The sequence below is a fragment of the Bos javanicus genome, chromosome 4 (assembly GCF_032452875.1).
Source record: "Bos javanicus breed banteng chromosome 4, ARS-OSU_banteng_1.0, whole genome shotgun sequence".
NCBI classification, from domain to species: Eukaryota; Metazoa; Chordata; class Mammalia; order Artiodactyla; family Bovidae; genus Bos; species Bos javanicus.
In genome coordinates, this window is record NC_083871.1 from 77,245,561 (window position 1) to 77,270,921 (window position 25,361).

The 25,361-nt window shown below is 54.5% G+C and overlaps 1 protein-coding gene, 1 long non-coding RNA gene and 1 other non-coding gene across 6 annotated transcripts; all 3 read left to right on the forward strand.

Moving 5' to 3' along the window:
- Positions 1 to 2,777: 2,777 nt before the first annotated feature.
- LOC133246287 (uncharacterized) lies at positions 2,778 to 5,900 on the forward strand. Of its 3 annotated transcripts, none has more exons than XR_009735998.1 (5): positions 2,779 to 2,934; positions 3,257 to 3,305; positions 4,798 to 4,887; positions 5,296 to 5,415; positions 5,548 to 5,900. It is a non-coding gene; the product is annotated as an uncharacterized LOC133246287 (long non-coding RNA). The 3 variants fall into 3 exon arrangements; XR_009735996.1 differs by having other exon boundaries at positions 2,781 to 2,934; positions 5,716 to 5,900; XR_009735997.1 differs by having other exon boundaries at positions 2,778 to 2,934; positions 5,293 to 5,900.
- LOC133246968 (small nucleolar RNA SNORA9) lies at positions 3,722 to 3,853 on the forward strand. The gene has a single exon (XR_009736214.1). It is a non-coding gene; the product is annotated as a small nucleolar RNA SNORA9 (small nucleolar RNA).
- Positions 5,901 to 8,636: 2,736 nt separating the features above from the next.
- On the forward strand, positions 8,637 to 24,617 carry MYO1G (myosin IG). 2 transcript variants are annotated; one of them, XM_061414422.1, is made up of 22 exons: positions 8,637 to 8,872; positions 10,335 to 10,543; positions 10,714 to 10,807; positions 11,603 to 11,768; positions 12,043 to 12,096; positions 12,809 to 12,904; positions 13,158 to 13,277; positions 14,395 to 14,616; positions 14,712 to 14,857; positions 15,556 to 15,670; positions 15,847 to 16,017; positions 16,226 to 16,296; positions 17,674 to 17,748; positions 17,935 to 18,067; positions 18,850 to 19,016; positions 19,427 to 19,634; positions 21,151 to 21,374; positions 21,953 to 22,097; positions 22,796 to 22,900; positions 23,106 to 23,219; positions 24,151 to 24,305; positions 24,387 to 24,617. In XM_061414422.1, exons 1-22 carry the CDS (start codon positions 8,778 to 8,780, stop codon positions 24,541 to 24,543), a joined length of 3,042 nt encoding a protein of 1,013 aa, XP_061270406.1. In that variant the 5' UTR covers positions 8,637 to 8,777; the 3' UTR covers positions 24,544 to 24,617. The 2 variants fall into 2 exon arrangements, with proteins under 2 accessions (XP_061270406.1, XP_061270407.1); XM_061414423.1 differs by lacking the exon at positions 24,151 to 24,305.
- The last annotated feature ends 744 nt before the right edge of the window (positions 24,618 to 25,361 follow it).

Here is a 25,361-nt window from a genome sequence, read left to right on the forward strand (position 1 = left end):
AATTTCATGGCTGCAGTCACCATCTGCAATGATTCTGGAGCCCCCCAAAATAAGTCTGTCACTATTTCCATTGTTTCTCCATCTATTTGCCACGAAGTGATGGAACTGGATGCCATGATCTTAGTTTTCTGAATGTTGAATTTTAAGCCAGCTTTTTCACTCTCCTCTTTCACTTTCATCAAGAGACTCTTTAGTTCTTCTTCACTTTTTGCCATAAGGGTGGTGTCATCTGCATATCTGAGGTTATTGATATTTCTCCTGGCAATCTTGATTCTAGCTTGTGCTTCATCCAGCCTGGTTTTTCACATGATGTACTCTGCATAGGAATTAAATAAGCAGGGTGACAATATATAGCCTTTTCCTATTTGGAACCAGTCTGTTGTTCCATGTCCAGTTCCAACTGTTGCTTCTTGACCTGCATATAGATTTCTCAGGAGGCAAGTAAGGTGGTCTGTAATTCCCATCTCTTTAAGAATTCTCCAGTTTGTTGTGATCCACACAGTCAAAGGCTTTGGTGTTGTCAATAAAGCAGACGTAGATGTCTTTCTGGAACTCTCTTACTTTTTTGATGATCCAACAGATGTTGGCAATTTGATCTCTGGTTCCTCTACCTTTTCTAAATCCAGCTTGAACATCTGGAAGTTCACGGTTCACATACTGTTGAAGCCTGGCTTAGAGAATTTTGAGCATTTGCTCAAGACCGGGAGCTGACTGTGGCTCAGATCATGAACTCCTTATTGCCAAATTCAGACTGAAATTGAAGAAAGTGGGGAAAACCACTAGACCATTCAGGTATGACCTAAATCAAATCCCTTAGGATTATACAGTGGATGTGACAAATAGATTCATGGGATTAGATCTGATAAACAGACTGCCTGAAGAACTATGGACAGAGGTTTGTGACATTGTACAGGAGGCAGTGATCAAGACCATCCCCAAGAAAAAGTAATGCAAAAAGGCAAAATGGTTGTCTGAGGATGCCTTACAAATAGCTGAGAAAAGAAGCTAAAGGCAAAGGAGAAAAGGAAATATATACCTATTTGAACACAGAGTTCCAAAGAATAGCAAGGAGAGATAAGAAAGCCTTCCTCAGCGATCAATGCAAAGAAATAAAGGAAAAGAAAGACTAGAGATCTCTTCAAGAAAATTAGATACCAAGGGAACATTTCATGCAAAAATGGCCACAATAAAGGACAGAAATGTTATGGACTTAACAGAAGCAGAAGATACTAAGAAGTGGCAAGAATACACAGAACTATACAAAGAAGATCTCATGACCCAGATAATCACGATGGTGTGATCACTGACCTAGAGCCAGACATCCTGGAATGTGAAGTCAAGTGGGCCTTAGGAAGCATCACTATGAACAAAGCTAGTGGAGGTGATGGAATTCCAGTTGAGCTATTTCAAATCCTAAAAGATGATGCTGTCAAAGTGCTGCACTCAATATGCCAGCAAATTTGGAAAACCCAGCAGTGGCCACAGGACTGGAAAAGGTCCGTTTTCATTCCAGTTCCAAAGAATGGCAATGCCAAAGAATGCTCAAATACTGCACAATTGCACTCATCTCACACGCTAGCAAAGGAATGCTCAAAATTCTCCAAGTCGAACTGAATATATTTACTAAGTACTAGACATAAAAATGGGCTTCCCAGGTGGCTTTAGCGGTAAAGATACCCCCCAACCGCTCCTGCCAATGCAGGGCTGTAAGAGACACGGGTTTGAACCCTGCATTGGGAGGATGCCCTGGAGGTGGGCATGACAACCCACTCCAGTACTCTTGCTTGAAGAATCCCATGGACAGAGGACCCTGGTGGGCTATAGTCCATGGGGTCGCAAAAGCCAGACATGACTGAACCTACTTAGCATGCACACATACATAAAATGAGTTTCCAGTATTGCTTCCTTCTCTTTACAGAACCAAGTTCTTGCTTTCCTAGCCTGATGTTGAAGACTGGAATATGTAGTTCTCATCAATCTCCTTACGTAAAGACTCTTAAAATCCCATTAGTACTTACGGTATCTCCAACAAGCCATGCCCTTGCTAGTCTCAGTAACTTCCAATGTGCTTTTCTAAGCCTGTGTGGCAGAAATACTTGCTGAATTCTCCGGCAGTCCAGTGGTTAGGACTCAATGCTTTCCCTGCTGTGGGCCAGGATTCAGTCCCTGGTGGAGGAACTAGGATCCCACAAGCTGCGCAGTACAGCCAAAAAAATACACACACAAAAAACCAAAATTTCCTCTCAACTCAGAGAACCTCTCCACAAAGTTAGAAGAAAACAATTTTATTATCGGATAAGCATTAAACCAGAATGTGATGCGCATCACAATGAAAAAAAAATGCAAACATAGAAATCCTACTCTTCTATATACCTAAAAGCACATAACCCGTTACCCTAGGCAGCTTATGCAATTTGAAGTCAGGCGACAAGTGGGCTCTTAACCTTCCAAGACACAAGGAGATCAGAGTTTCAGTCCCTTAACAATATTTCAGAAACAGGGTTCCCAGGCCCTTTGAAACATAATCTTGAGTTGTGAGCGGCCTTCGGCCTGAACCAGCCTGCCCGCGCCCCTCTCCCCGCCGGCTCCGGTACTCCGGTTCCTTTGCTAAGCCCGCTTCCCCAGTCCCTCAGTCCCCGCCCGGAGATAGCAGTAACTCGGCGCGCCTCCCATCCACTTCTCAGGACAGCTGAAATGAGCAGCTAAAGCGTACCCCGCCTCGCCCCGGCGCTCTCGTGACGTCATCTCCTGGCGCCGCGCGGGATCGCGGGCCACGTGATGCACGTACCGTTGCCGGCGGGCGGCGTGATGACGCAAGGAGAATGTGCGCGGCTGCAGGCATGTGTGATTGCGGTGGTGAGGGTACTCCTGGACGTTGTTACCATCCACTGCCATCGAGGGTGCCAGCTGGTGCCTGCGACCTGCTGAGTACAGGTGAGGATCGTGGAGGCTGGAGGTCCTGCTAGGGTGTGACGTGCCGGGCGCTGGACCCAGTGGGAGCTGGCGCGCTATCCCCAAGTTGTCCCGCTCTTGGCCCCGTCGGTCCGGTGCGCATTCCGGGTGCTCGGCCCCGGCGGTTTGATCCCGCGGTTGCAGGGGGACTCTAACCGATCTTCTCCGAGTCCTGTTTGGAGTACACGTGCGGGTTTGGCGGGCTGCGCCGGCAGGAATAGGGTCTTGGGTATGGCCTCCCAAGGGGCGAGAATTAGGGAGGCTATACGAGACCTTCCTCTAGCTAACCGTGTGCCGCCTCCAGGTGGACGACCCTCGGCTCCTCCGCAGCAGAGCTCCTGTAAGATACGCTGGTAAGTGACGCTACTCCGGCCCAGCTCCTCGCTCCCAGAAGTGGGTCCCCGTTCCTAAGTATTCTCTGAGTAGTAAAAAAAAAAAAACACACCCGAGAATATGGAAGACAGAGCTATTTTGTATAATGATGTGATGGTGAGGGTTTCATCTCGTAAGAAATGAAGTTAAAGTTAACCCTGTTCTGTCAGCTTCTTGATAAGGTTGCCTGCCCCGGGGCCATTTCCCTCCCTCTCTGAGCCAGAAGAGATTGTTGTCCCTCGTCTGTTCTTCACTACTGTCTGTCTTATTTGTGTCCATGGAAAACCCAAGTAGGCCTAATTGAACCTCATGATCTCTTGGAGGTTCTGGTGCAGGCTGGTGCTCAGTGAAAGTACTGCTGTCTGCCCAGAGCTTTAGGGACTTGAAGGAATGTGGGCTGCAAGCCTCCAGCGTGCTTGGGTCTGCAGTGACCCTGTGCATTCCTACAGTGCTTGCAAGAAAATTTTGAAACGGTTTGAGGCCTTGCCCTGCTCCATCCAGAGCAAGGTTATAGAAATTTCAGACAGTTGCCTGTTCCCTTCCCTATCTGGCATTCTGGTCAGCGCACAGACCTGTACTGTTTGATGTGGTGACCACTCAACACATACGGTTACATTTAAAACTCAGTTTTTCCTTCACACTACCTACATTTTAGGTGCTCAGTAGCCACATTTGGCAAGAAACTACTATATTGGACCATGCAGATTAGAGAACATTGATTATCTTTGCAGAAATTGTTTTGGACTTTAGGTGTTAGCTGTGTTGCAGGCTCTTTGAAAATTTTATTATATCTTTCAAAAAAAATTCTCACAGAAGAAAATGAAGCTCAGAGGAAGTGGTAAAGGTGGAGTTAGACTAGTAGCAGGGAGTATAGAGTAGAAAGAAAGAATGGGGATAGGCCCTGCCCTGAGGGACTGACATACAGGCTGTTACTATTAGCTGGTAAACAAGACAGACCCAAAGGCTAAGTTCTGCAACAGTGCTGGGTACTCATGGAACTTACAGAGGGTGAGGTCAGTATGCATTTATTGTAAAGGAAGACCTCATGGGCTAGGAGGGCACAAATGTTGATTGAACTCTGTTTTGCGCCCAATTAAGTTGGGCGCAAAATCTTAAATCTTTGAGGACCCTATTTAAATCTTTGAGGACCACCATAAGATAGCCTTAGGTCAATGCAGATGAAGGAGTCATGGTCAGAATTGTGTGCCCAACTTTCCTAACCAGAAAATGGCAAGTCAGACCTCTCCAATCCTACAGTCTGCTCTTTTCCAGAATGCCAGACAGGGAGGGGAGAATGAAATCCAGAAATGGATAGGAAGTTTGGATTGGAGGGAAATGCCATTGGTGTGAGGGCTATTGGGTCCAGGCACAGAAATGCCAGGACGGAAAGAGTGACCAGCGTGGTCATAGCAGGAGCAGCACAGCTCCTGTGCTCCTGGACAGTGGGATCACACCACACCTTCTCCCCTGAAGGTCAAAGCTTCTAGCAAATTTGGATCCGTCTCTTCAGTGCAAGCGTTGAACACGCCCGTCTCCTGAAGTTGCTGTCAGAGGCACTTCTGGGTGAGTCTCATGTTTCTACAATCCTCGGAGTGAGATGCTAGCTGCCTTTTGACTTTATTTTCAAAGATATTCAAGTAACACACAGCCTTGGGACGTTTGACGTAGTGCCTCTAGGGCAGAGAGCAGGTGTGCCTGCTGTCTGGTGTAAAAGATTTGGCTTTCCTGTGCTCAGAGGGCCTTTTCTGTGATGCAGCCCACTGCATGTGCGGGTGCCTTCTGGCTCCCCTTGTGTCACCTGTGGGAAATGGGGCCAGTTGGAGAACACTGATGCTCTGCATGTTGCTGTGGTTAATAAGCAACTCCTACCAGCATCCATGTAACTGGCAGGCATACTTTGTCACCTGCCTTTGGTTGTGGGTATATCAGGTCCTTCACAGTTCCTGACAGGCACTTCCCCCAACCCAGCAGACTCTGCACTGTGTTCCTGCTCCAGCTTCAGCAGCAGACATCCCAGGATGTGAGAGCTAGAAGAGACTTGAAAGGCGATCCCTTCTGTGGATGATAGATTATTCCAGGGAATCTGCAGTGGTGAGTATGCCGGGTCTGTCCTAGCAGATCATTTCTATTCATTTGCTGTAGGTCTCCCTGCCAAGAGGTTCAAAACCATCCACTTAATTTAATAATCCATGGCTATATCCTTACATCACTTTATTTTTACAGCAGGCCTCCATGCTGTTTCCAGCTTGTTTTAACAGATGAAGAAGTGGGAACTGAGGTGGTGGCTTGCCTGCATTGATGCCCCTGGTGAAGGTGCAGCAGAATTTGAACTCAGGCCTTTGCACCACAGTTTTCTGAAGAAGTTTAAATCCTCACTTGTTCCCCTTCCAGGAGTCAGGGGTTTCTGGTTCTTGGCCCAGCTACCATGTGCACATCTGACTGACCTCTGACCCCAGGTTTGGATGCCATATTGTCTACTTCCAGAACAAGGATCTTCGCTATACATCGGGACCCAGGCCCTTCTGACATCTCCTGAATGAGAAGCGATATTTAATAAAACAGTTTAAAATTTGTAATTCAGCCCAGTCTCTGTTTCTCTTTTTTGTGTGTTAGGTACAAAGAGGAGGGCCCTGCCCTTCCTGAAGGAGTTTCAGCCAAGTTTGAGGGAGCCCCTGAGGTGTCCCCCATTCTCATTGCTTTTGAGACTGCAGAGTGGTTGATAGAGCATTAGGACCTGTCATCAGGAGCTGTACCTTGCATCCCAGAGTGGGTTCCACTGGCTTGACAGGGTTCTCTGGCTCTTGTCCTCTATACCAGTGTGGGTCAGATTCGGTTACACACCGAAGTATTGAGACTCCAGCGTGTGGATTGATACTTTTATGATGAGTTGCTCCATCCTCATGATCTTTTTCATCTGATAAATTGTTTTATAATTGAAGTCTATTTAGCTTGTTATTGGTGGTCTTTTCAAGGAATGTCAGCAGGTTAGGCCAAGGCTGATTGAGCCAGAAAAAGTTAAGTAAGCCATATTTACATTCAGTTTGTTACTGATGTCATGAATGGAAAAGTACCGAAAGGTTCCTTCACTCTGAGTCACTGCAGCTACATCCTGAGGGGGCAGAGGCAGAAAGCCTCTCTCACACCTCAGAACCGCATACCAGGGGAAACCCTCCTGACAGCTCCCCAGTAGACGAGAAAAAGAGGTAGCAGCTCCTCACAGGCACCCTCAGGCTAGGTCATGTGGCCTTTGCGGATATAGGTGGCTCCAGGGCCCTTCGATGGACCTTTCCCTGCAACTAAAAACTAGCGTGCTCTGAGACAAGGCGAAAGTAAAAGCAAATCCTAAAATGGGTACAGCTGTGTAGGAGAGCTAAGAAATAGGAACTGGAGTCCTGCTACACAGGTCAATGGCATCAGCAAGGGGAGCCAGAGCGGGGGTTATTGAAGGGACTGGTTAGAGGGTGGCATCCTGAAATTGACCTAGATAACCAGTGAAACTTAACCCTCAGCCCCTAGGAGCCCCTCCCAGCTGTCCTTCCTCACCCACCTGTTAGCTAGTCACTGCCCCAGATTGTCACACCCTTCCCCGGGGGAAGTGGCAAATAGGGCTGCCACTTTCCCTGCCTGACAAGAGGCAGGGGCCAGCAGACCCAGAGGTCCAGCCAGATTCAGGAGGGGAAAGGAGTTTTGGTGTGCTGTCATCAGCCTCGTGAGATAAACGAGGTACTGAGTGGGGAAGTCCTTTTGCAAGCTGTCAGAGTGAAGAGAGTAGTCATGATTGCAGTTCAGGGTCACAGCAGTAGGATCTGGCAAGCTCCACCCACAGGCCAATCTCCAACCTAAGAACAATCTTGACATCTTTACATGGGAAAACTATTCTGTGACATGAAAATTTTATCAAGTTCAGGTTTCAGTGTCTCAAGTTTCACTGGAACAACCATATCATTTTTTACGCGCGTTAATTTAATGTAAACCCCGGGCCAGGAGGTTGGGGAGGCCTGAAGGTTGGGGAAGTGAAACCTTGAGGCTCTGTGAGAACTCCCCAGATACTCCTGAACTTTGGTCTGGAAAACCCTTCAAAAGCACCAGCCCAAGAGGCAGGGGATGAAGGGGGTGACTTTAAGAGACTGGGAGGATAAAACCTGACCAGAGTTTGCTCAAAAGAAGCTCCAGGCCTGGCACAGGGTGGAACCAAAGCTTGATCCTAACAGAAGGGTCCCCTCAGAACAGTGGTGTGTAATAATGCGAGGCTTGGTTTTTTCAGGCATTTGAAAACTAGCACTTTACAATTTTGATGTTGTTAATTCAGTCACTAAGTCGTATCTGACTGTGTGACCCCATGGACTACAGCACACCAGGCTTCCCTGTCCTTGACTATCTCCTGGAGTCTGCTCAAACTTATGTCTATTGAGTCATTTTAAGGTATTTGAAGCGAAAAAAAACCCTTGCATATCAAACAATATTTCAAAATAAACTAGCTCTTTGAGTACAGAATCCCAAAGGTAGTACAGAGATGACTGAAATTTGGGAAACATTGTCCTCCGTGTGTGAGGAGAGGGATAAGAGAGAACTGTCCCGTCCTCAACCCCAATCCCAGACCCCACGTTGTCAAAATCTTAGCTGGCCAGTCTGGCCACTTCTAAAGGTGCTGCGTGGTCTAGAGCAAAGTCAGGCCACACCTCTGTGCGGTGAGGACCGAGGTGGGACGGGGGGCTCCTGAAGCAGTTCCTGTCCTTACTACTAGAGGGACAGGCAGGTGGGCCTCAAGGACACAGGACTCTTCCAGGAAGCATCCAGAAGCCTGGAAGACTGAATGTCAGCATGATGAACCCAAAACATCAGGCCCCTGGTTGTGGCGGGGTATGCCGTGAAGCTGGCTTTGTCATTTGTCATTTATCCTGGCGTGGTCTCGCACACTTCGAAAATTACTGCCTGGGTTTCTGCCCCAAAGGCCTGGGTATCAGCATTCTTTGACTTTTTCTCAAAGTACAATGTGCCTACCCTAAAAATCCACCTAGTGTTGATGTTGAGGTCTGAGAGTTGACAGACACACAGAGTTTTGTAGCCAGGACCACAGCAAGAAATCTCTTCTCAGGGTCCCACAAGTGACCAGCAGGGCCAGGGACTGCAGAGGCTCCTCTGCTTGGGGTGAGGGTGAGATCACAGAGGGTCGGAGTTTCCTTGACCGCCTCAACCTCAACCGTTAGGCACGCCCGGAGGGGAGGGAACCAGGAAGCAGGGGTCAGAGCCCCTTGGGAGGGGACAGCAAGCGGGGAGGGCAACCCCTTCCCGGGGCCAGAAGAACCCACTTCCTACTTCACCACACTGCTGGGGCGGCAGGCGGGGAGGCTGCGGGCAGGGAGGGCTGGGCCTGTGCGAGAGCACCCCTCCCCTTAGCCGCTCTGCACAGGAAGGTTGGGGCAACCTGGCCTGGGTGCTTCCCTGCCGGCAGGATGGAGGACGATGAAGGTCCTGAGTGTGGCAAGCCCGACTTTGTGCTTTTGGACCAAGTGACCATGGAAGACTTCATGGAGAATCTGAAACTCAGGTAGACCCAGGGCATGGGCTCCCCTTCTCCCTGTCCCCATCCCCAACTGGTCTCCATCAGCCCACCATCTGGGTGACCTCAGGGAGATGTGGGGGCTGGAAGGACTGTCCCCTCAGGGCCAGGACAGTCAGCCAGTGCTAGAGCAGGCTCCCCAGGCCTGTGCCTCCCACACAGCCCAGGTGTCTCCTGAGCCTTCCTCTTGGCAGGGGCAGGCAGGTGCCAGGCATCTGGACCGAGTGGCCGCTCCATCTTCCTAGTGAGGCTGTGCTGAGCCCTAGGGCTCAAAGGGAAGTGGTCAGGTGCCTCCCTGGGGTGCAGATGGATAAACTGAGATGACACTCTCAAAGGGACATGTGGGGTGCTTCAGGGTGTGGCTGGTAGAAGTGACACGGGGCCCTATTTGCCGGAGGGCAGAGGGCAGGGAGGAGCTGCTGGTGGTGATGAGGGGTGGCAGCAGGAGCTGGCTTCATCCCTGAACAGCCATGAGGAGCAGATGGTAACCCACTGTGCAGAGCCTAGGGACAGGTCCCCCTGAGCCCAGATTGTTGAAGTCAGACACCACGGGCCCTGAGTCAAGCCCAGGGTTGTGGGATGGAGAGTCAGACCGGAAATGAGCTTCTCTGTTAGAACTAAGCAGATTACAAACTAGCTTCTGAGACAGGTACTACCATCACCATATTACCACTGGGACCCTGACCCCGGGGCCACACGGCTTGCAGGTGGAGACTCTGTCTCCAGCAGGTCCTGGGTGTGCAGGGAGCCAAACCGGAGAACTCCCGTGTCTGAAGCAGTGCAGGAAGGGGAACCCGGGACCGGCAGTCAGGGACAGGGCGGGTCCCAGACACCGCAGGGAGCAGTGGGGCTGGGGCTCCTCCCAGAGCAGAAGGGTCAGGAGACAAGGGACACAGGCACCCTCGCGGGTGACTAGGTTCACGCTGAGGGTTGAGAGGTCTGAGGAAGTGCAGGGTGGGGCTGGCGGCACTGCAGTCACCCTCCCAGTGCCTCCCAGTCTGCTGTCTGGGTGGGGCTGGGCGGGTCCTGCTTCTGCTTCTGGGTCCCCGCCCAGGTCTTGAGACGGAAACAACTGGAGGTCCCTCCCTCCACCTCCCACCCCTATCTCCTCCCTGGGCTCAACTCCATCACCTAAGCTGCCTGTTCTGCCTGGCCCAGTGTGGCCTTGGGCAAGTCAGTCCCTTGATAAAACAGAGTCAGGATTCCTGTGACTCCACCCCATGGAGAGCAGCTTGGACCCCAACACTACCTTGTGTGTGGGTGAGGCTCCTAGCAAGATGGCAACGGAAGACTCAAGTCAACCCCACCACTTCCCCCCCACACACTTCTCTGCCCTCAGCCCTGGGGGTGGGCCAGGGCCCCAAGACTTCCCACCTGGGCCCAATGCCCCAGAATCTATGTGTGTGTCCCCTTGGCCCTGAACACTGAGGACCTGCCCTGCCTGTGCCAGGTTTGAGAAGGGCCGCATCTACACATACATCGGTGAGGTGCTGGTGTCCGTAAACCCCTACCAGGAGCTGCCCCTGTACGGGCCGGAAGCCATTGCCAGGTACCAGGGCCGCGAGCTCTATGAGAGGCCACCCCACCTGTATGCTGTGGCCAACGCCGCCTACAGAGCAATGAAGCGCCGGTCCAGGGACACCTGCATTGTTATTTCAGGTACCTGCCTAGCATCCGGGGCCCAGGTGCCGGCCCACAACCTCCCTGGGTCCCAGTATTTTCATTTGTCAATGATGGTGTGGTGGTTGGAGTGCCTGGGAGTACGGGTGGGCACAGGGACCTGGTTAAGGGGGAGCAGCCAAAAATTCTGACTGTCCATCTGTTGGCAGGCGAGAGTGGGGCAGGGAAGACAGAAGCCAGCAAGCACATCATGCAATACATCGCAGCCGTTACCAACCCAAGCCAGCGGGCCGAGGTGGAGAGGTGAGGCCAGTGGGGTGGGGATGGTAGGGAAGGGCTGGCCTGTGTCTCGTGCCTGATGGAGGGCAAGAAACACAATGGAGCCCAGCTCAGGCCAAGTTCAGTGGCTGTCAGTAAGACTCTAAGTGACCCACAGCTAGGACCTCTCTACCCAAGTAGAGGCGAGGCCCAGCATAGGGGTGCCCTTCCTCTACGGATGGGAAAGGGAGGAGGTGAAGAGGGCCAACAGATAGGTGCTGGGCCCTCACGGGGACCCAACGGGAGCAGAGAGGTTGGCTGCCCGTAAGAAAAGCCCTCGATGCCAGGCCAGTGTCAGGGCTGGGCCAGAAACCCGGAAACCAGGACCTATCTACCTGCTGGCAGCTCACCAACAGGGATCTGTGGGAGCAGCTTCCTGTGTGAGAGCTCTGCCTCTTCCTGTTAAGGTGGGGTAAGGTGGGGTTCGGGGTAGGATTGGGGTGGCAGCAGCGATGGAAATTCCCAAGCACACATGCCTGGCAGTGCCAAGTGTCCAGATCCAGCTCCTCACTGGGCTACAACTTTGGTCTGAGAAGGCGGGTCAATGCCTTTCAAGGCTCAAGGCTTCACAGTCACCAGCATGAGTGCCTGGCAGGTGCATTTCCCAGCATCTCAGAGTCAAGCGCCTGCAAGGGGCAGCGCAGGGTGGGACTGGCCCTCAGACTCCCTCTCCACCTGTGATTGGGAAGCCTCAGGCAGCTATCCTGCATGGGGACACAGTCCCGAGTGCAAGGTCTTCGTGTCATAGTCCTGGCCCCTCTGCCTCCCCACTCCATGCAGGGTCAAGGACGTGCTGCTCAAGTCCACATGCGTGCTGGAGGCCTTCGGCAATGCTCGCACCAACCGCAACCACAACTCTAGCCGCTTTGGCAAGTACATGGACATCAACTTTGACTTCAAAGGAGACCCCGTGGGGGGACACATCCACAGCTACCTGCTGGAAAAGGTGGGCCCTGCTACCAAGACCCCGGGCAGGTGGGCTGCACACAGGCCTCTCTCAGGGGGACCAGGCAGAGCCGTCCCACCATGCTGACTCTCCCGGCCCTGGTGCCGTGGACGCAGGAACAGACCTTCTCTGATGTCTCAGGTTCACAGGGCGGGGCTCCCTCCATAGCCAGGTCCACCGCCACCCCCTACCTGCCCTGTCCTGGGGGCTCTGGGACAGGTCCCTGGGATGGGGCCTGTCCCAGGCATGAGTCCAGCTGTCCCTTTCTCCACAGTCGCGGGTACTTAAGCAGCACGTAGGTGAAAGGAACTTCCACGCCTTCTATCAGGTGAGCCAAAGCTGGCAGGTGGGGACCTGCAAGGGGGGTCCTGTTGGCCCCACCCGCAGTCCATTCCCCTCCCCTCCCCCTGTCTTTCCCCACCCCCATTGGGCTGGGAATTCCCTGGACATGGCAGTGTGTGTACCTCATCTGGCCCTGACGTGGGGTCTCCCTGGACCTGGGCAGGGAAGTGTCTACACTGTGTCTGACACTGAGGTGGTTTCTGGGCACTGATAGTGTCTACACTGGGTAAGACCCACTGAGAACTCAGGTGGTGTCTACACCATGTCTGACCTACTAAGGTGGGATCTCCTTGGATTTGGAGGTGGTATCTACATCCTTTCTGACTCACCAAAGTGGGTGCCTGGACACTGGCCATATTTACATATGTCTGATCACTGAAGTAGGTCCTCCCAGGACACAGGCAGTTTCTACACAGTGTCTGACACCAAAATGGGATCTCCCTGGATTCTAGTGGTGTCTACACCACATCAAGTGGGTTCTCCTCAGACTTGTTCAGAATCTACACCATGTCTGACCTAGAAGTGGGTCCTCCCTGGGCTCAGGCACTGTCCACACCATCACCGTGCTGACTCATACCATGCATTCGTTGGATCAGCAGTGGTTGAAGGATGCCATCTGTTTGTGGGTAGGGTGTATGGTGGGAGGGGGCATATCTTGGAGCTCAGGGGCCTAACAGAGGGATGTCTGGGTCCTCCAGGTGCTGCGGGGCTGTGAGGATGAGGAGCTGCAAGAACTACACCTTCAGAGAAACCCTGCAGTGTATAATTTCACGCGCCAGGGGGCGGGGCTCAATGTGAGTGGGGGCAGGGAGCCCAAGCTCTAGTCACTCCTAGTCCCAGGACCCTGGGGCTGGTGACCAGTGGCTTCAGCTGGGTCCAGGGTGGTATGAATGGCTCAGCAGGACTTGTGGGGCCTGATTCTGCAGGCTTTCAGTTGGAGGAATCAGGGCTCAGAGTGGGGAAGGGGTGCAATGGCGAGCAAGTGCACTGAGGCAGAGGAATTGAGGTTCAGTGTGGCAGTGGTGTGCTGAGCCCTTTCCCCCCCAGGTCCTGGACATCGATGAGAAGAGCCACCACCAGGCAGTGACGGAGGCCATGCGGGTGATCGGCTTCAGTCCTGAGGAGGTGGCCTCTGTGCACCGGATCCTGGCTGCTATACTGCACCTGGTGAGCCTGCCTGTGGGCACTGCAGCCACTTCCCCATGTGGTGCCCTGGCTGGGCACCTCCCGTGAAGGAGAAGACTGGCCTCTAACAACCCAGCAGTGTAACTGGCCCACTCCTCCCTCTGCTGAAACCCAAGTTGTTTCGATTATGGGTTCCCATAACGTGCCTGGTCCACATCTGGTAGTTTAGCCTGTACTTAGCAGGTAAGGGCAGTTTGGGCTCAGTAAAATGGAAACAGTGGCAGATTTTATCTTCTTGAGCTCCCAAATTACTGCAGACGGTGACTACAGCCATGAAATTAAAAGATGCTTGCTCCTTGAAAGAAAAGCTATGACAAACCTAGATAGCATATTAAAAAGCAGAGACATCACTCTGCCGACAAAGATCTATCTAGTCAAAGCTATGGTTTTTCCAGTAGTCATGTACAGATGTGAGAGTTGAACCATAAAGGCTAACCACCAAAGAACTGATGCTTTCAAACTGAACTGCTGGTCTTGAGAGTCCCTTGGACTGCAAGGAGATCAAACCAATCAAAGGAAATCAACTCTAAATTTTCATTGGAACCACTGATGTTGAAGCTGAAGCTCCAATACTTTGGCCACTTGATGCAAACAGCCAACTCATTGGAAAAGATCCTGATGCTGGGAAAGACTGAGGGCAGGAGGAGAAGGGGCAACAGAGGATGAGATGGTTGGATGGCATCACTGACTCAATGGACATGAGTTCGAGCAAATTCCGGGAGATGGAGAAGGACAGGGAAGCCTGGCATGCTGTAGTCCCTGGGGTTGAAAGAGTCAGACACAACTTAGTAACTGACAACAAACACACAGACCTGGCTCTTGCTTCTGTCACCTAAAAGTTGAGTGACTTTGGGCAGGTTACTCAGTGACTCTGAGCCTCTGCTCTCTCTCAGGAAACATGAGGTGTGGGCAGCACATAACCAGCTACAGGAGGACACGGTGGGCCCACTCACATGACATTCCCGGTGGGAAGCCTTGGGGAAGGCTTTGGTGTGCTCCAGGAGCAGCTCCCCATGCCCCTGCCTTCCCTTCCCTGGGCATAAGTGTACAGGCTCCTCTGAGACACAGAGCCTGACTCTTGACGATTTACCATCACCAGGGAAACATTGAGTTCGTGGAGCTGGAGAGCAACCTGGAGCAGGGGCGCCTGGCGGTGACCGAGGAAGTGCTGGTGGACCACGTGGCTGAGCTGACGGCCACACCCCGGGAGCTAGTGCTGCGCTGCCTACTAGCTCGCACCGTGGCCTCTGGAGGCAGGGAGGTCATTGAGAAGGGCCACACTGCAGCCGAGGCCAGCTATGCCCGGGATGCCTGTGCCAAGGTATTCTAGGGGGTGGGTGGGGAACCCCGGAGGCCTTCCCAGAGGAGACAAGGCCAGAGGCAGTCAGAAGCAGCTGGCTTTTTGCCTCTTCCCAGGCAGTGTACCAGCGACTATTTGAGTGGGTGGTGGACCGGATTAATCATGTCATGGAACCCCGGGACCGGGACCCCCGGCGTGACGGCAAGGACACAGTCATTGGTGTGCTGGACATCTATGGCTTTGAGGTGTTCCCCGTCAATAGGTGGGTAGTTCCGACACCACATCCCACACTCTGACCCCCGCCCCAACTCTTAGTCCTGGGGAGCTTGGCTGGGCAGAGGAACAGGATGCCTAGTGTCCATCATGGTTGGTCCTTGGCCCCTAGGCTCATGTCTTCAAGCCTGCTTCAGCTGTGCCACCACCCCTGGTGCCTGGGATGGCAAGAACTTGGCTTACTTCCCCTCACAGGGACTCCTCAATCCACTTCAGGGCACATGTGCTGGGTGGGCTAGGGAGTAGGGACCAGGTAAAAGAGCAGCCCAGAGTGAGAGATGCACCCCTATTGGCAGGCCACTGGGGTGCCTGGCTCCAGACCCCTCAGGCGATCTTCAGGGCATCTATCTGGGGGGATCCCTGCTATTCATTGGGCTTCCCTGATGGCCCAGATGATAAAGAATCCTCCTGCAATGTGGAAGACCTGGGTTTGATCCCTGGGTTGGGAAGATACCCTGGAGGAGAGCATAACAACCCACTCCAATATTCTTGCCTGGAGACTTCCATGGACAGAGGAGCCTGGCAGGCTACAGTCCACGGGGTCACAAAGAGTTGGAGACAACTGAGCGACTAAGCACAGCACAGCACAGCTGCTATTGGTTGCACTCACTCTCCACAGAGCCAAAGCCTTAGTGTGGGTGGTCGAGGCATGACTCTGAACGGCCCTTCTGCCCACCCCTCCTCCAGCTTCGAGCAGTTCTGCATCAATTACTGTAATGAGAAGCTGCAGCAGCTCTTCATCCAGCTCATCCTGAAGCAGGAGCAGGAGGAATATGAGCGGGAGGGCATCGCCTGGCAGACCGTGGGTGCCCGGCCCTCCCTGCACCCGCGGGTTCCGGGTGGGAGGGAGATGGGGGGAGGGACGGTGCTGGGTCGGCGGGTGTGCAGAGGAGGGCTGCAAGATGTGGACACTGGGCAGGAACACAGGCAGGAGGCTGGCGGACAGGGCTCGGGAGCTGCCGTGCTTGCCTGCCGCAGGTGGAGTACTTCAACAACGCCACCATCGTGGACCTGGTGGAGCGGCCCCACCGGGGCATCCTCGCTGTGCTGGATGAGGCCTGCAGCACTGCGGGCCCCATCACTGACCGGATCTTCCTGCAGACCCTGGACACACACCACCGCCACCACCCACACTATACCAGCCGCCAGGTGCCCCTCTGCCCCTGCGGTCTCCCCACCCTGTGCCCGTCCAGCTGGTCCCGGCACTGGCGGGCACCCCACGGTGCCACACTGCCTGTCTTGGGGTGGGTAGGGGGTCTTGGTGGTGGCTCAGCCTCCTCTGCAGGGCTGTCTCCCCTTTCTCCCCTAGATCCCCCCACACCTTCTAGGTCTTGACCTGTGCTGTCCCCATCCATAGCTCTGCCCCACAGACAAGACCATGGAGTTTGGCCGAGACTTCCGGATCAAGCACTATGCAGGGGATGTCACGTAAGGGGCCCCCACTGGGCATCTGGTCCCCCCCCACCGCTCCCTCCCCTTTTTAAGACACTGGAAATATGCTCTTCACCAGATTCACAAATGAGAAATATCAATTAGGGCTTTTAAGATAGTGATTCTTAGCCCTGGCTGCATCCTAGAATCTTCTGGGTAGCTTTAAAAAAGAAAAAGCCAATTTCTGGTAGAGCGGCTGGAGACTCAGAGGTGCAGCTAGGGTGGGACCTCTGTTCTGAGCCCAGGGCCAGTACTTTTATTTTTAAAAAATTCTTTCTTTCTTTATTGGCTGTGCTGGATTTTTGTTGCTGTGTGGACGTTTCTCTAGTTGCAGAGAGCAGGGGATACTCTCTAGTTTCAGTGCACAGGCTTCCCACTGTAGTGGCTTCTCTTGTTGCAGAGCACAGGCTCTAGGGTTCACAGCCTTCAGTGGTTGCGGCTCCCAGGCTCAACAGTTGTGGAGTATGGGTTTAGCTGCTCTGTGGCACGTGGGATGTTCCCAGACCAGGGACTAAACCCACGTCCCCTGCATTGGCAGGCAGATTCTTTACCATTGAGCATCAGGAAAGCCCTGGGGCCAGTTCTTGTCACCTTTTGTCAGCGAGGAGGAACAGAGAGGCCAGATGATGTGTTTCTAATGAGCTCCCAGGCGAGGTGGACATGGCCAGTCCTCAGGCCACACACTGAGCACCAAAGTCCCTAGTGTCTTCCAGAAGTGGCCATGATTATTATTAATTCCCCTGTCACACATCTCACCCGGAATTGGATCTGAGGTGACTCACAGAGAAAGACACAAGTCTCCCACGTGTCCTTCATGAGGAGAAGAAATAGAATCGAAAAGACGAAGCTGCCAGGAGTCAGATCCCATGGCCCTGAGACTTTCTAGGAACTGCAAGTGAAGCCAAGATTTTGGCACTGAGCTTTCTAGCAAAGGCTAGAATGATGAATCTGAGGTCCTCCAGGCCAAGGAGCCAAACAGACCAATGACTCAGGATTTCCTGGTTGTAACTGCAATCGCTGACATTTATTTATGGAAACTCAGTAGGCACTGTTCTGAGGGTGTGATGTCTACTGAGGCACAGAGAGTTTAAGTCACTTGTCCCAGATCACACAGCATGTATGTGCTAAAGCCAGGATTCAGTGATGCAACATTTGGCTCCGTGGGCATAACCCCTTGACTCATCTTTCAGGAGAGAAACTTCTGAGGGAAGAGGTCTTATATGATGAGAGGGAAAGCAGACAGGAGAGGGGAAGGAAGAGGAGCACGTGAGGAGAAAGGAAGGGAGGCTGACCAGATGGGAGGAGGGGGAGGGGCATACTAGGGGGTCAGAAGCCCCTTACCTCCTCACTGGCCCTCCCCCGGACCTCCCCCAGGTACTCCGTGGAGGGCTTCATTGATAAGAACAGAGACTTCCTCTTCCAGGACTTCAAGCGTCTGCTGTACAACAGGTGAGGGGGGCTCTCTGGGCATGTGTGTGGATGCCAGACAGTGAAGGCCCAGGCACTCTGGCTGGAAGGGCCTTCAGACACTCGGTCTGACCCTCACAGCCCAAGGTCTTGAAGTTTACACATGGCCAAGCTTGGGTGGGGGCTGTCCTCCTGGAGGGCATCTGGGCATGCGGCCTATGTCCACAGCAAGGATCCCACCCTGCGGGCCATGTGGCCAGATGGGCAGCAGGACATCACAGAGGTGACCAAGCGCCCCCTGACGGCCGGCACACTCTTCAAGAACTCCATGGTGGCCCTGGTGGAAAACCTGGCCTCCAAGGTACGGCCCCCCCCACCTTGAATCTGGATCCTTCCAGATCCTTCTGTCTGTGCCTGGATGTTAGGCTGGGTCCTCCATTGCCTTCGTGCATCATAAGAGGGTGTTCCTTTCCTGTCTGCTGTGAGCCATACCTCCTCCAGCAGAAAGGGACCTGCCACTGCTCAGGTTACGATGCCCTGAGCCGGGCCAAGGCTTGAGTAAACACAAGATCCTTGTAGCCTTCCCCTGGCCCCATTGCTTCTCAGGGATGGGCTAGGGGAGACCTCACCCAGAACTTGAGTTGGCCCAGCCCTGGTCCTGCCTGGAGCCAGGATTAGTTTTCTGGAAGCTGGAGGCACCAGGACAAGAAAGTGGCACTCACATCTTGCAGAAATTGGGGCCCAAAGTCAGAGAGGGCAGCGGGAGGATGCCAGGGCCAGCTTAATAGTAGAATGTCCAGAGACTCTGCAGGGCCTCTGGGAAGGCAAGAGGAAGGGCTGAGGGGCTCTGCTGCACTGTCAGGACCTGAATGTGGGCCAGCACCCTGCCCACACCCAGCACTGGAGCTCCCAGGTCCCATTCTGCCCACCATGCCCTCATCCCCACTCTCCTCCTGGCTGGCCTTGCCCTTCTGCCTGCCCTTGGTCCCTGGGCCTCCCTGTCCCCCTGAGAGATCCTCTACCCTATGGATGGCAGCATGGGAGGGATAGAGACAGGCCTGAGCTCCTCACTGCCCCTGTCCAGTAACTGAGTAACTGTAGGGCTGTGACACTGGCCTCTCCGAGTGTCCTTTGTCCTCACAGGAGCCCTTCTACGTCCGCTGTATCAAGCCCAATGAGGACAAGGTGGCCGGGAAGCTGGACGAGGGCCACTGTCGCCACCAAGTCGCATACCTGGGGCTGCTGGAGAACGTGAGGGTCCGCAGGGCAGGCTTCGCTTCCCGCCAGCCCTATCCTCGATTCCTGCTCAGGTACGGCCCCTTCTCCCGTGGCGGGGGATTGGTCCTTGAGAAGTTCCATCAGCCGGCAGGGGGTGCCCAAAGCAACGAGCGCTTTTCAGACGTCAGTGCGGAAGCCTGCAGGATGCTGCTGACCCTGGGACACTGCCAGTCTTGGAGGCCCCTCGCGTGACACAAGGGGTGGGACTAGGCAGGGTGGACTGAGGTGGGCGTGGCAAGGAGGGGTGTGGGCGTGGCACGGGGTGTGGGCGTGGCAGGGAGCTGGCGTTGGAGTGGGAGTGGCTTCGGGGAAAGGGTCGGAGGGAGGAGGGGGAGGAGAGGAGGAGGGAGAGGGTCGGGGGAGGAGAGGGGAGGAGGATGGGGGTTTAAGTCCACACCCCTCCCCAGGGCCCAGCGCCCACAGCCCGGTCCTGCCGTGACAGGTATAAGATGACCTGTGAGTACACGTGGCCGAATCATCTCCTGGGCTCCGATAAGGCGGCCGTGGGCGCTCTCCTGGAGCAGCATGGGCTGCAGGGGGACGTGGCCTTTGGCCACAGCAAGCTCTTCATCCGTTCGCCCCGGACGCTGGTCACGCTGGAGCAGAGCCGCGCCTGTCTCATCCCCATCATCGTGCTGCTGCTGCAGAAGGTGCGGCCGGCTGGACGCCCGCCAGGGCCGGTGTAGAGAGGGGCCGGAGAGCGCTCTGAGCATTACTTGGGGGTAGGGGAGAGATGGGTGTGCACCACTCGAGGCGGGGGTGCTGTGCGTGCACTGAGGGGACCACAGACACTGTTCCAAGTACTAGAGAAGTCCCCTGCTCACAGGTGACAAACGGAGACTGAAACTGACAAGCAAAAAGTTTGGATTTCTGTTCAGGTCACCTCTGTCCTGTGGCCACCAGCCTCAGGCCCAGGTGCTCAAAACAAGATAATCAGGAATCTGGCTCCTTTACTTTCTTCTTTTCCCTTCCTTTCTTCCATTTGTCCTAAAATATTTCAAACCTGGAGAAAATCGGGCAGAATGGTGTACTAAATTCCCACACTCTGACTGCCCTGCCTTATGACCCCTGTGGTTTTGTGTAGACACCTCACCTTCATTCCCATTATTTTGAATCAAGTCATTTAGTTTATAATCATTTCAGTATGCCTTTCCAAAGGATAAGGACTCTCCCACCTCTTCTCATAACATTTTACTTAGACATTTCAAACCTATAGAAACTGGAAAGATTCGTACAATGTACCATTCACCTGGATAGCTACAGTTATGTGTTTTCACCCCCTGCTCCATCTCTGTCTGTCTTTATCTCTCTCCACATCCACATACAGATACCCATATATTTGTATTTTTTCCCTAGCCACATAAAGTAATGACCTCTAAATCCTTTATCAGGTGTGTATTCTGAGAACAAGGACATTCCCCTTTATAATCACACCGACATTAGCCCATTCAAGAAAACTAACACTGATAAAATATAACCTACATAGCTGAATATCTAACATGTAGGCCGTATTCAAATTTCCGAAAGAAATTTGAATGGGTTCCACTATGACCCGTTATGTCTTTTAAAAACCCAGAATCCAATGAATGATGACACATTGCATTTTGTTGTTACCTCTGATATCTCCTCTAACACACAGGGTTATTTTTAAGAACATGACACAATACCACACCATCCCAGAAATAGGATTTAGAAAGTTGTTACTGACTTCCTGTGTCCCGTCCAGTCAGTAACCACATGTCCCCAGTCATATCCTCAGTTTGTGCAAGTCAGGTTTTAATCTGTGAGTTCACTGGGCTGCTTACCTTGTAGGGTCTCCAGTCTGGGTTTGATGGTCACACTCTCAGGGTACCCCTCCAATTTGGGGTCTCCCCATATGAGGGAGGGGCTTCCCTGGTGGATTAGATGGTAAAGAATCCACCTGCAATGTGGGATACCTGGGTTTAATCCCTGGGTTGGGAAGATCCCCTGGAGAAGGGCATGGCAACCCACTCCAGTATTCTTGCCTAGAGAATCCCCATGGACAGAGGAGCTTTGAGGGCTACAGTCCATAGGGTCACAAAGAATGGGGCACGACTGAGAGACTAAGCACAGCACAGCAGCACATGTGGGGGAGGTGGGGCCTGGCACGGCCTGACGGAGCACCACCTCCTACCGGCTCCCCAGGCATGGCGGGGCACGCTGGCCAGGAGGCGCTGCCGGCGACTGAGGGCCATCTACACCATCATGCGCTGCTTCCGGAGGCACAAGGTGCGTGCTCACCTGACAGAGCTGCAGCGGCGATTCCAGGCTGCGCGGCAGCCCCCGCACTATGGCCGTGACCTCGTCTGGCCCCCACCACCCACCGTGCTGCAGCCTTTCCAGGACATCTGCCAGGCCCTCTTCTCCAGGTACTTGCTCTCCGCCCCCACCCACCTTGGTCTTTTCCACTCAGCTAGAGCCCATTGAACACCTGGACCAGGTCATCTGAACCCCACAGAGCCAGCTAGGAGACACACAGTCCCATTGGATAAACAGGAAGACAGAGGGCTGTGCGCATCCGTTGACAGCCTACACCTCACAACCGCTAGAAGATTCCTAATGTCTCCAGCACCATTCTGGACATCTGGAGGGCTTGCAGGCCTTTATCTCCTTCCTAGGGCCCTGCAGGGTGGGTAGTGGGTTGAAGCTAGAAGTGGGGGAAACTCTGTAACTGAGCCAGGCTTTGAAGGCTGAGTTAGGAATTCTTTAGGACAAGGTGTGAAGGGCAACCAGTGTGCTCAGAACAGGAGAGGCCACCTTCCATTGAGACCAGGGAGGCTGGGACACAGAAGTCGGCCAGTGCCAGGCTGAGGGGCTTGGCCTTCTCCTACTGGGGTAAAGGACGTGAAAAGTCCTTAACGTGTGTTCTCAGGAAAGGGAGCAGAACCAGGAGTGGGGAGGGGCAAGGCCTTCACAGCGGTCCATCTGACTACCTGGCCCTCTCCAGGTGGCGGGCCCGGCAGCTGGTGAAGAACATCCCGCCTTCGGACATGGCTCAGATCAAGGCCAAGGTGGCTGCCATGGCGGCCCTGCAGGAGCTACGGCAGGACTGGGGCTGCCGGCGGGCCTGGGCCCGGGACTACTTGTCCTCCGTAAGTGCGGGGCTGCAGGGGCTGGCTGCCAGGAAGGGGCTCCAGGCTGAGACCTTGCCTGTGTCCACCTTAGCTGTCCTGTCTCTGGGCCTGGCTGTCCTGTGGGCTGTCCCCCTGTGTCCTTGCCCCTTGCCTCCACAGTTTAAGGGTTTTCACTCAGAACCAGCTGACGTAGGCTTTACTGAGAGCCTCCTCTACCCTACTCCCACTCCCTTTCCTCCGTTCTCAACCCCCCCATTCTCAGGCACAGACCCCCTTGTTAGGCACAGCCCCCTGACCAGAACCCAACACTGTGGCTCCCGTTGGCCCACATGGGCTCTGTGAGTGGCCCCCTCGCCCAGTTCTGCAGGGGCCAAAGCCTCAGGGGTGTGAGGTTGGCCCAAATGAATGGCTTAGCATGGAGGAGCCAGGTCTTGCCAGGCCCCTTCCATCTCAGTGTCTATCCAGGCCTGGCCTGAGGAGCTGGGTGGGTGGGTGGGTGTGGGGGGCTCAGACGTGTGCCTAGAACCTTAGGGCTGCAGAGGTCTGTGTGGTGGGCTTCAGGGAACCCAGCGTGGTGGCTGGGCCCACTGGGAGGCCCGTGCATGACATGATGAGGTTTTCTGAGGTCAAGGATAGCTGTACGGATTCATTAAGAGTCGTGGTCAATCACGCATGGTCCCACGACCTCACCCTAAGCAACCCCCAACTGTCCCCAGGCCACAGACAACCCCACAGCCTCAGGCCTGTTTGCTCAGCGACTGAAGACGCTTCGGGAAAAAGACGGCTTTGGGGCCGTGCTCTTCTCCAGCCACGTCAGAAAGGTGAGCAGTGGGTTCAGGGCTGCTGGCTGATGACAGCCCTGGTTCAGGCCCAGCTAAGAGGTTTCACAACTACTCTTGAACTTCAAAAACTTCAGCTCCAACCCAGTTAGTGAGAGAATGGCTTCACAGAGGGGAGGCCTCCAGCCACACCTCCTGGGGAGCCCCCCCGGGCCAGGCAGTGACCCTGAAACCACCCGTCCTACAGGTGAATCGCTTCAACAAAAGCCGGGACCGGGCACTGTTGCTCACAGATCGGCACCTCTACAAGCTGGAGCCAGGCCGGCAGTACCGGGTGATGCGGGCCGTGCCCCTGGATGCGGTGAGTCCTGTGGGAGGGCAGAGGCATTCGCCGGGCTCCAGCGGGCCCAGTGTCCTGCTGGGCACTGCTGCTGGGCCCCTCCCCTCAGGCCTCCCTGGGATGACCAGAGCCATCTAGAACTCAGCATCGGCTCAGGATGGCAGCTTCCCCTCAGCCCCCACTGAACAGCCTGCCCATGGGTGTAGGGCCCCAAACTCCATGCTCAGCCTGCTCACCCTCCTCCTGCTCTACTCTTGGGCAGAGCCAAACGGCCCCTCTTCCCCACATCTGCGCCTGAGCCTGCCTGGGGTCCTCCCTACCTGGACCACATGGTCCTGGCTGCAGTGTGTGGCTGCCACCCATGGGACCCTGTCCCTTCCCTTCACCCCTCTGCCCAGCTCTATGGCCCTCTACTCCCTGGAGTTACAGCTCATACTCCCTCAGGACAAGGGGCAACCCAGGGCAGAAACTGAGGCTGGGGGTCCCTATAACTCTCAGGATGAGGGACCATCTGGTACCATGGCCACTACCAGTGTGGATATTTTAAATACAATTGACAAGTAGAGAAAAATGAAAGTTCAGCTTCTTAGTTGCACCAGCACATTCAGGTGCTAGAAAGCTATAGTGAGCAATGGTGCCATGTTAGACTTCGCAGATCTGGAATATTCCATCACGGCAAAAGTCCTCTTGTGCAGTGCACCTTGCCCAACCCTCTCCTTAATGGGCAGGACCAGAAAGGGAGGAAGGGGACCTAGAGGGGACAGCAGGACTGTAGAGCCTGCAGGGAGGATGGAGGACTGGAGCTCAAAGAGGCTTTCCGAAGAGGGCAGAGTGCTGGGAGGGGAAGACAGCTGGGCGGACATGTGTTCCTGGGATGCTGGGGCCCTCCAGAATGCAAGGTCGGGGTGGAGGGCCTGCTGCACCCCTCACCCTGCGACCCTGCCCCCCTCAGGTGACCGGGCTGAGCGTGACCAGCGGGCGGGACCAGCTGGTGGTGCTGCATGCGCGGGGCTATGACGACCTGGTGGTGTGTCTGCACCGCTCCCAGCCGCCACTGGACAACCGCATCGGGGAGCTGGTGGGGGTGCTGGCTGCGCACTGCCAGGGGTGAGTCCCTGGGCACGGGCAGGGCAGCGGCTGCCTATCTGAGGGGCCTGGACCATCCTGACCCTGACCTCCTTCCTTCAGGGAGGGACGGGCCCTGGAGGTCCGAGTGTCCGATTGCATCCCCCTGACCCAGCGTGGGGCCCGGCGCCTGGTATCCGTGGAGCCCAGATCGGAGCAGCCAGAGCCAGATTTCCGCTGCAGCCGTGGCGCCTTCACCCTCCTGTGGCCGAGCTGCTGAGAGGTTCTCCACCTGCACCCACACCAGTGACAGATCGCAGTCTCGCTGTGCAATAAAGGATGCTGAGTCTGTGATGGGCATGGCTTATGTCTATGGGTATAGTCTCCAGCCACGGCCAATGTGGCAAATGTCACCCGTAGGCTGATCCCTACATCTGAGGCTGCCCCTCTTGGGTTTCCGACTGTCCCTACAGCCTTGGTCTCTTTCTCTTTCCCCCACTCCTGTAGGCCCATTGTTCCTACTGGGCCATTGGGGACGTTGGGGGTCCCAGGGCTGTCTTGGGGCAGGGCTTGGGCAGAGAACACACTGGGCACACACTGTCCCAGCTGCTGTCTGTGTCGGTGCTGAGTGTGGCCATCCCAGGCCCTGAGAACCCTACTTCTGGGATGCTGGGAGCCAGGGCCTTCCAGAGTCTGGGAGGGCATCCCTGTGCCTGGGCTTCTACAGGAAGCCAACCCAGGGAAAGCCAGAGTGGACACACCTCTACCCGCTCTGACGAGCAGATCCCCTCCCCAGCCCCTTGGGTCCTCCCCAGCCCCGTGCCCCTGAGCCCTTCGAACCAGCTCTCCAGCCCCTCCCCTCCCAGCCCTTCACCAGTCTCAGACCTTCTCCTCTCTTGATAGGTGGCCTCTCTGCTCTGACAGCTGCTCCCTTCCTCTTCCTGGGGCACTCTGATTTGGGGGGCATCCTTGCTTAATTGTGACCCGCTGGCGTGGACAGAGGTCGACCTGTTTGCTGTAGTTCTGGCTGTGTCATGGAAGGGCTCAGAACTTAATGAGGCTTCCCCTTGTCACACCTCTCCTCTCCTGGAGGTGGGT

Excerpts from the sequence above, each read along its gene's own strand:
- MYO1G (XM_061414422.1), top strand. The coding sequence starts at position 8,778 with ATGGAGGACGATGAAGGTCCTGAGTGTGGCAAGCCCGACTTTGTGCTT. Across the intron at positions 18,068-18,849 it reads TGGAAAACCTGGCCTCCAAG|GAGCCCTTCTACGTCCGCTG; the intron begins GTACGGCCCCCC and ends TTGTCCTCACAG. Across the intron at positions 19,017-19,426 it reads TATCCTCGATTCCTGCTCAG|GTATAAGATGACCTGTGAGT; the intron begins GTACGGCCCCTT and ends CTGCCGTGACAG.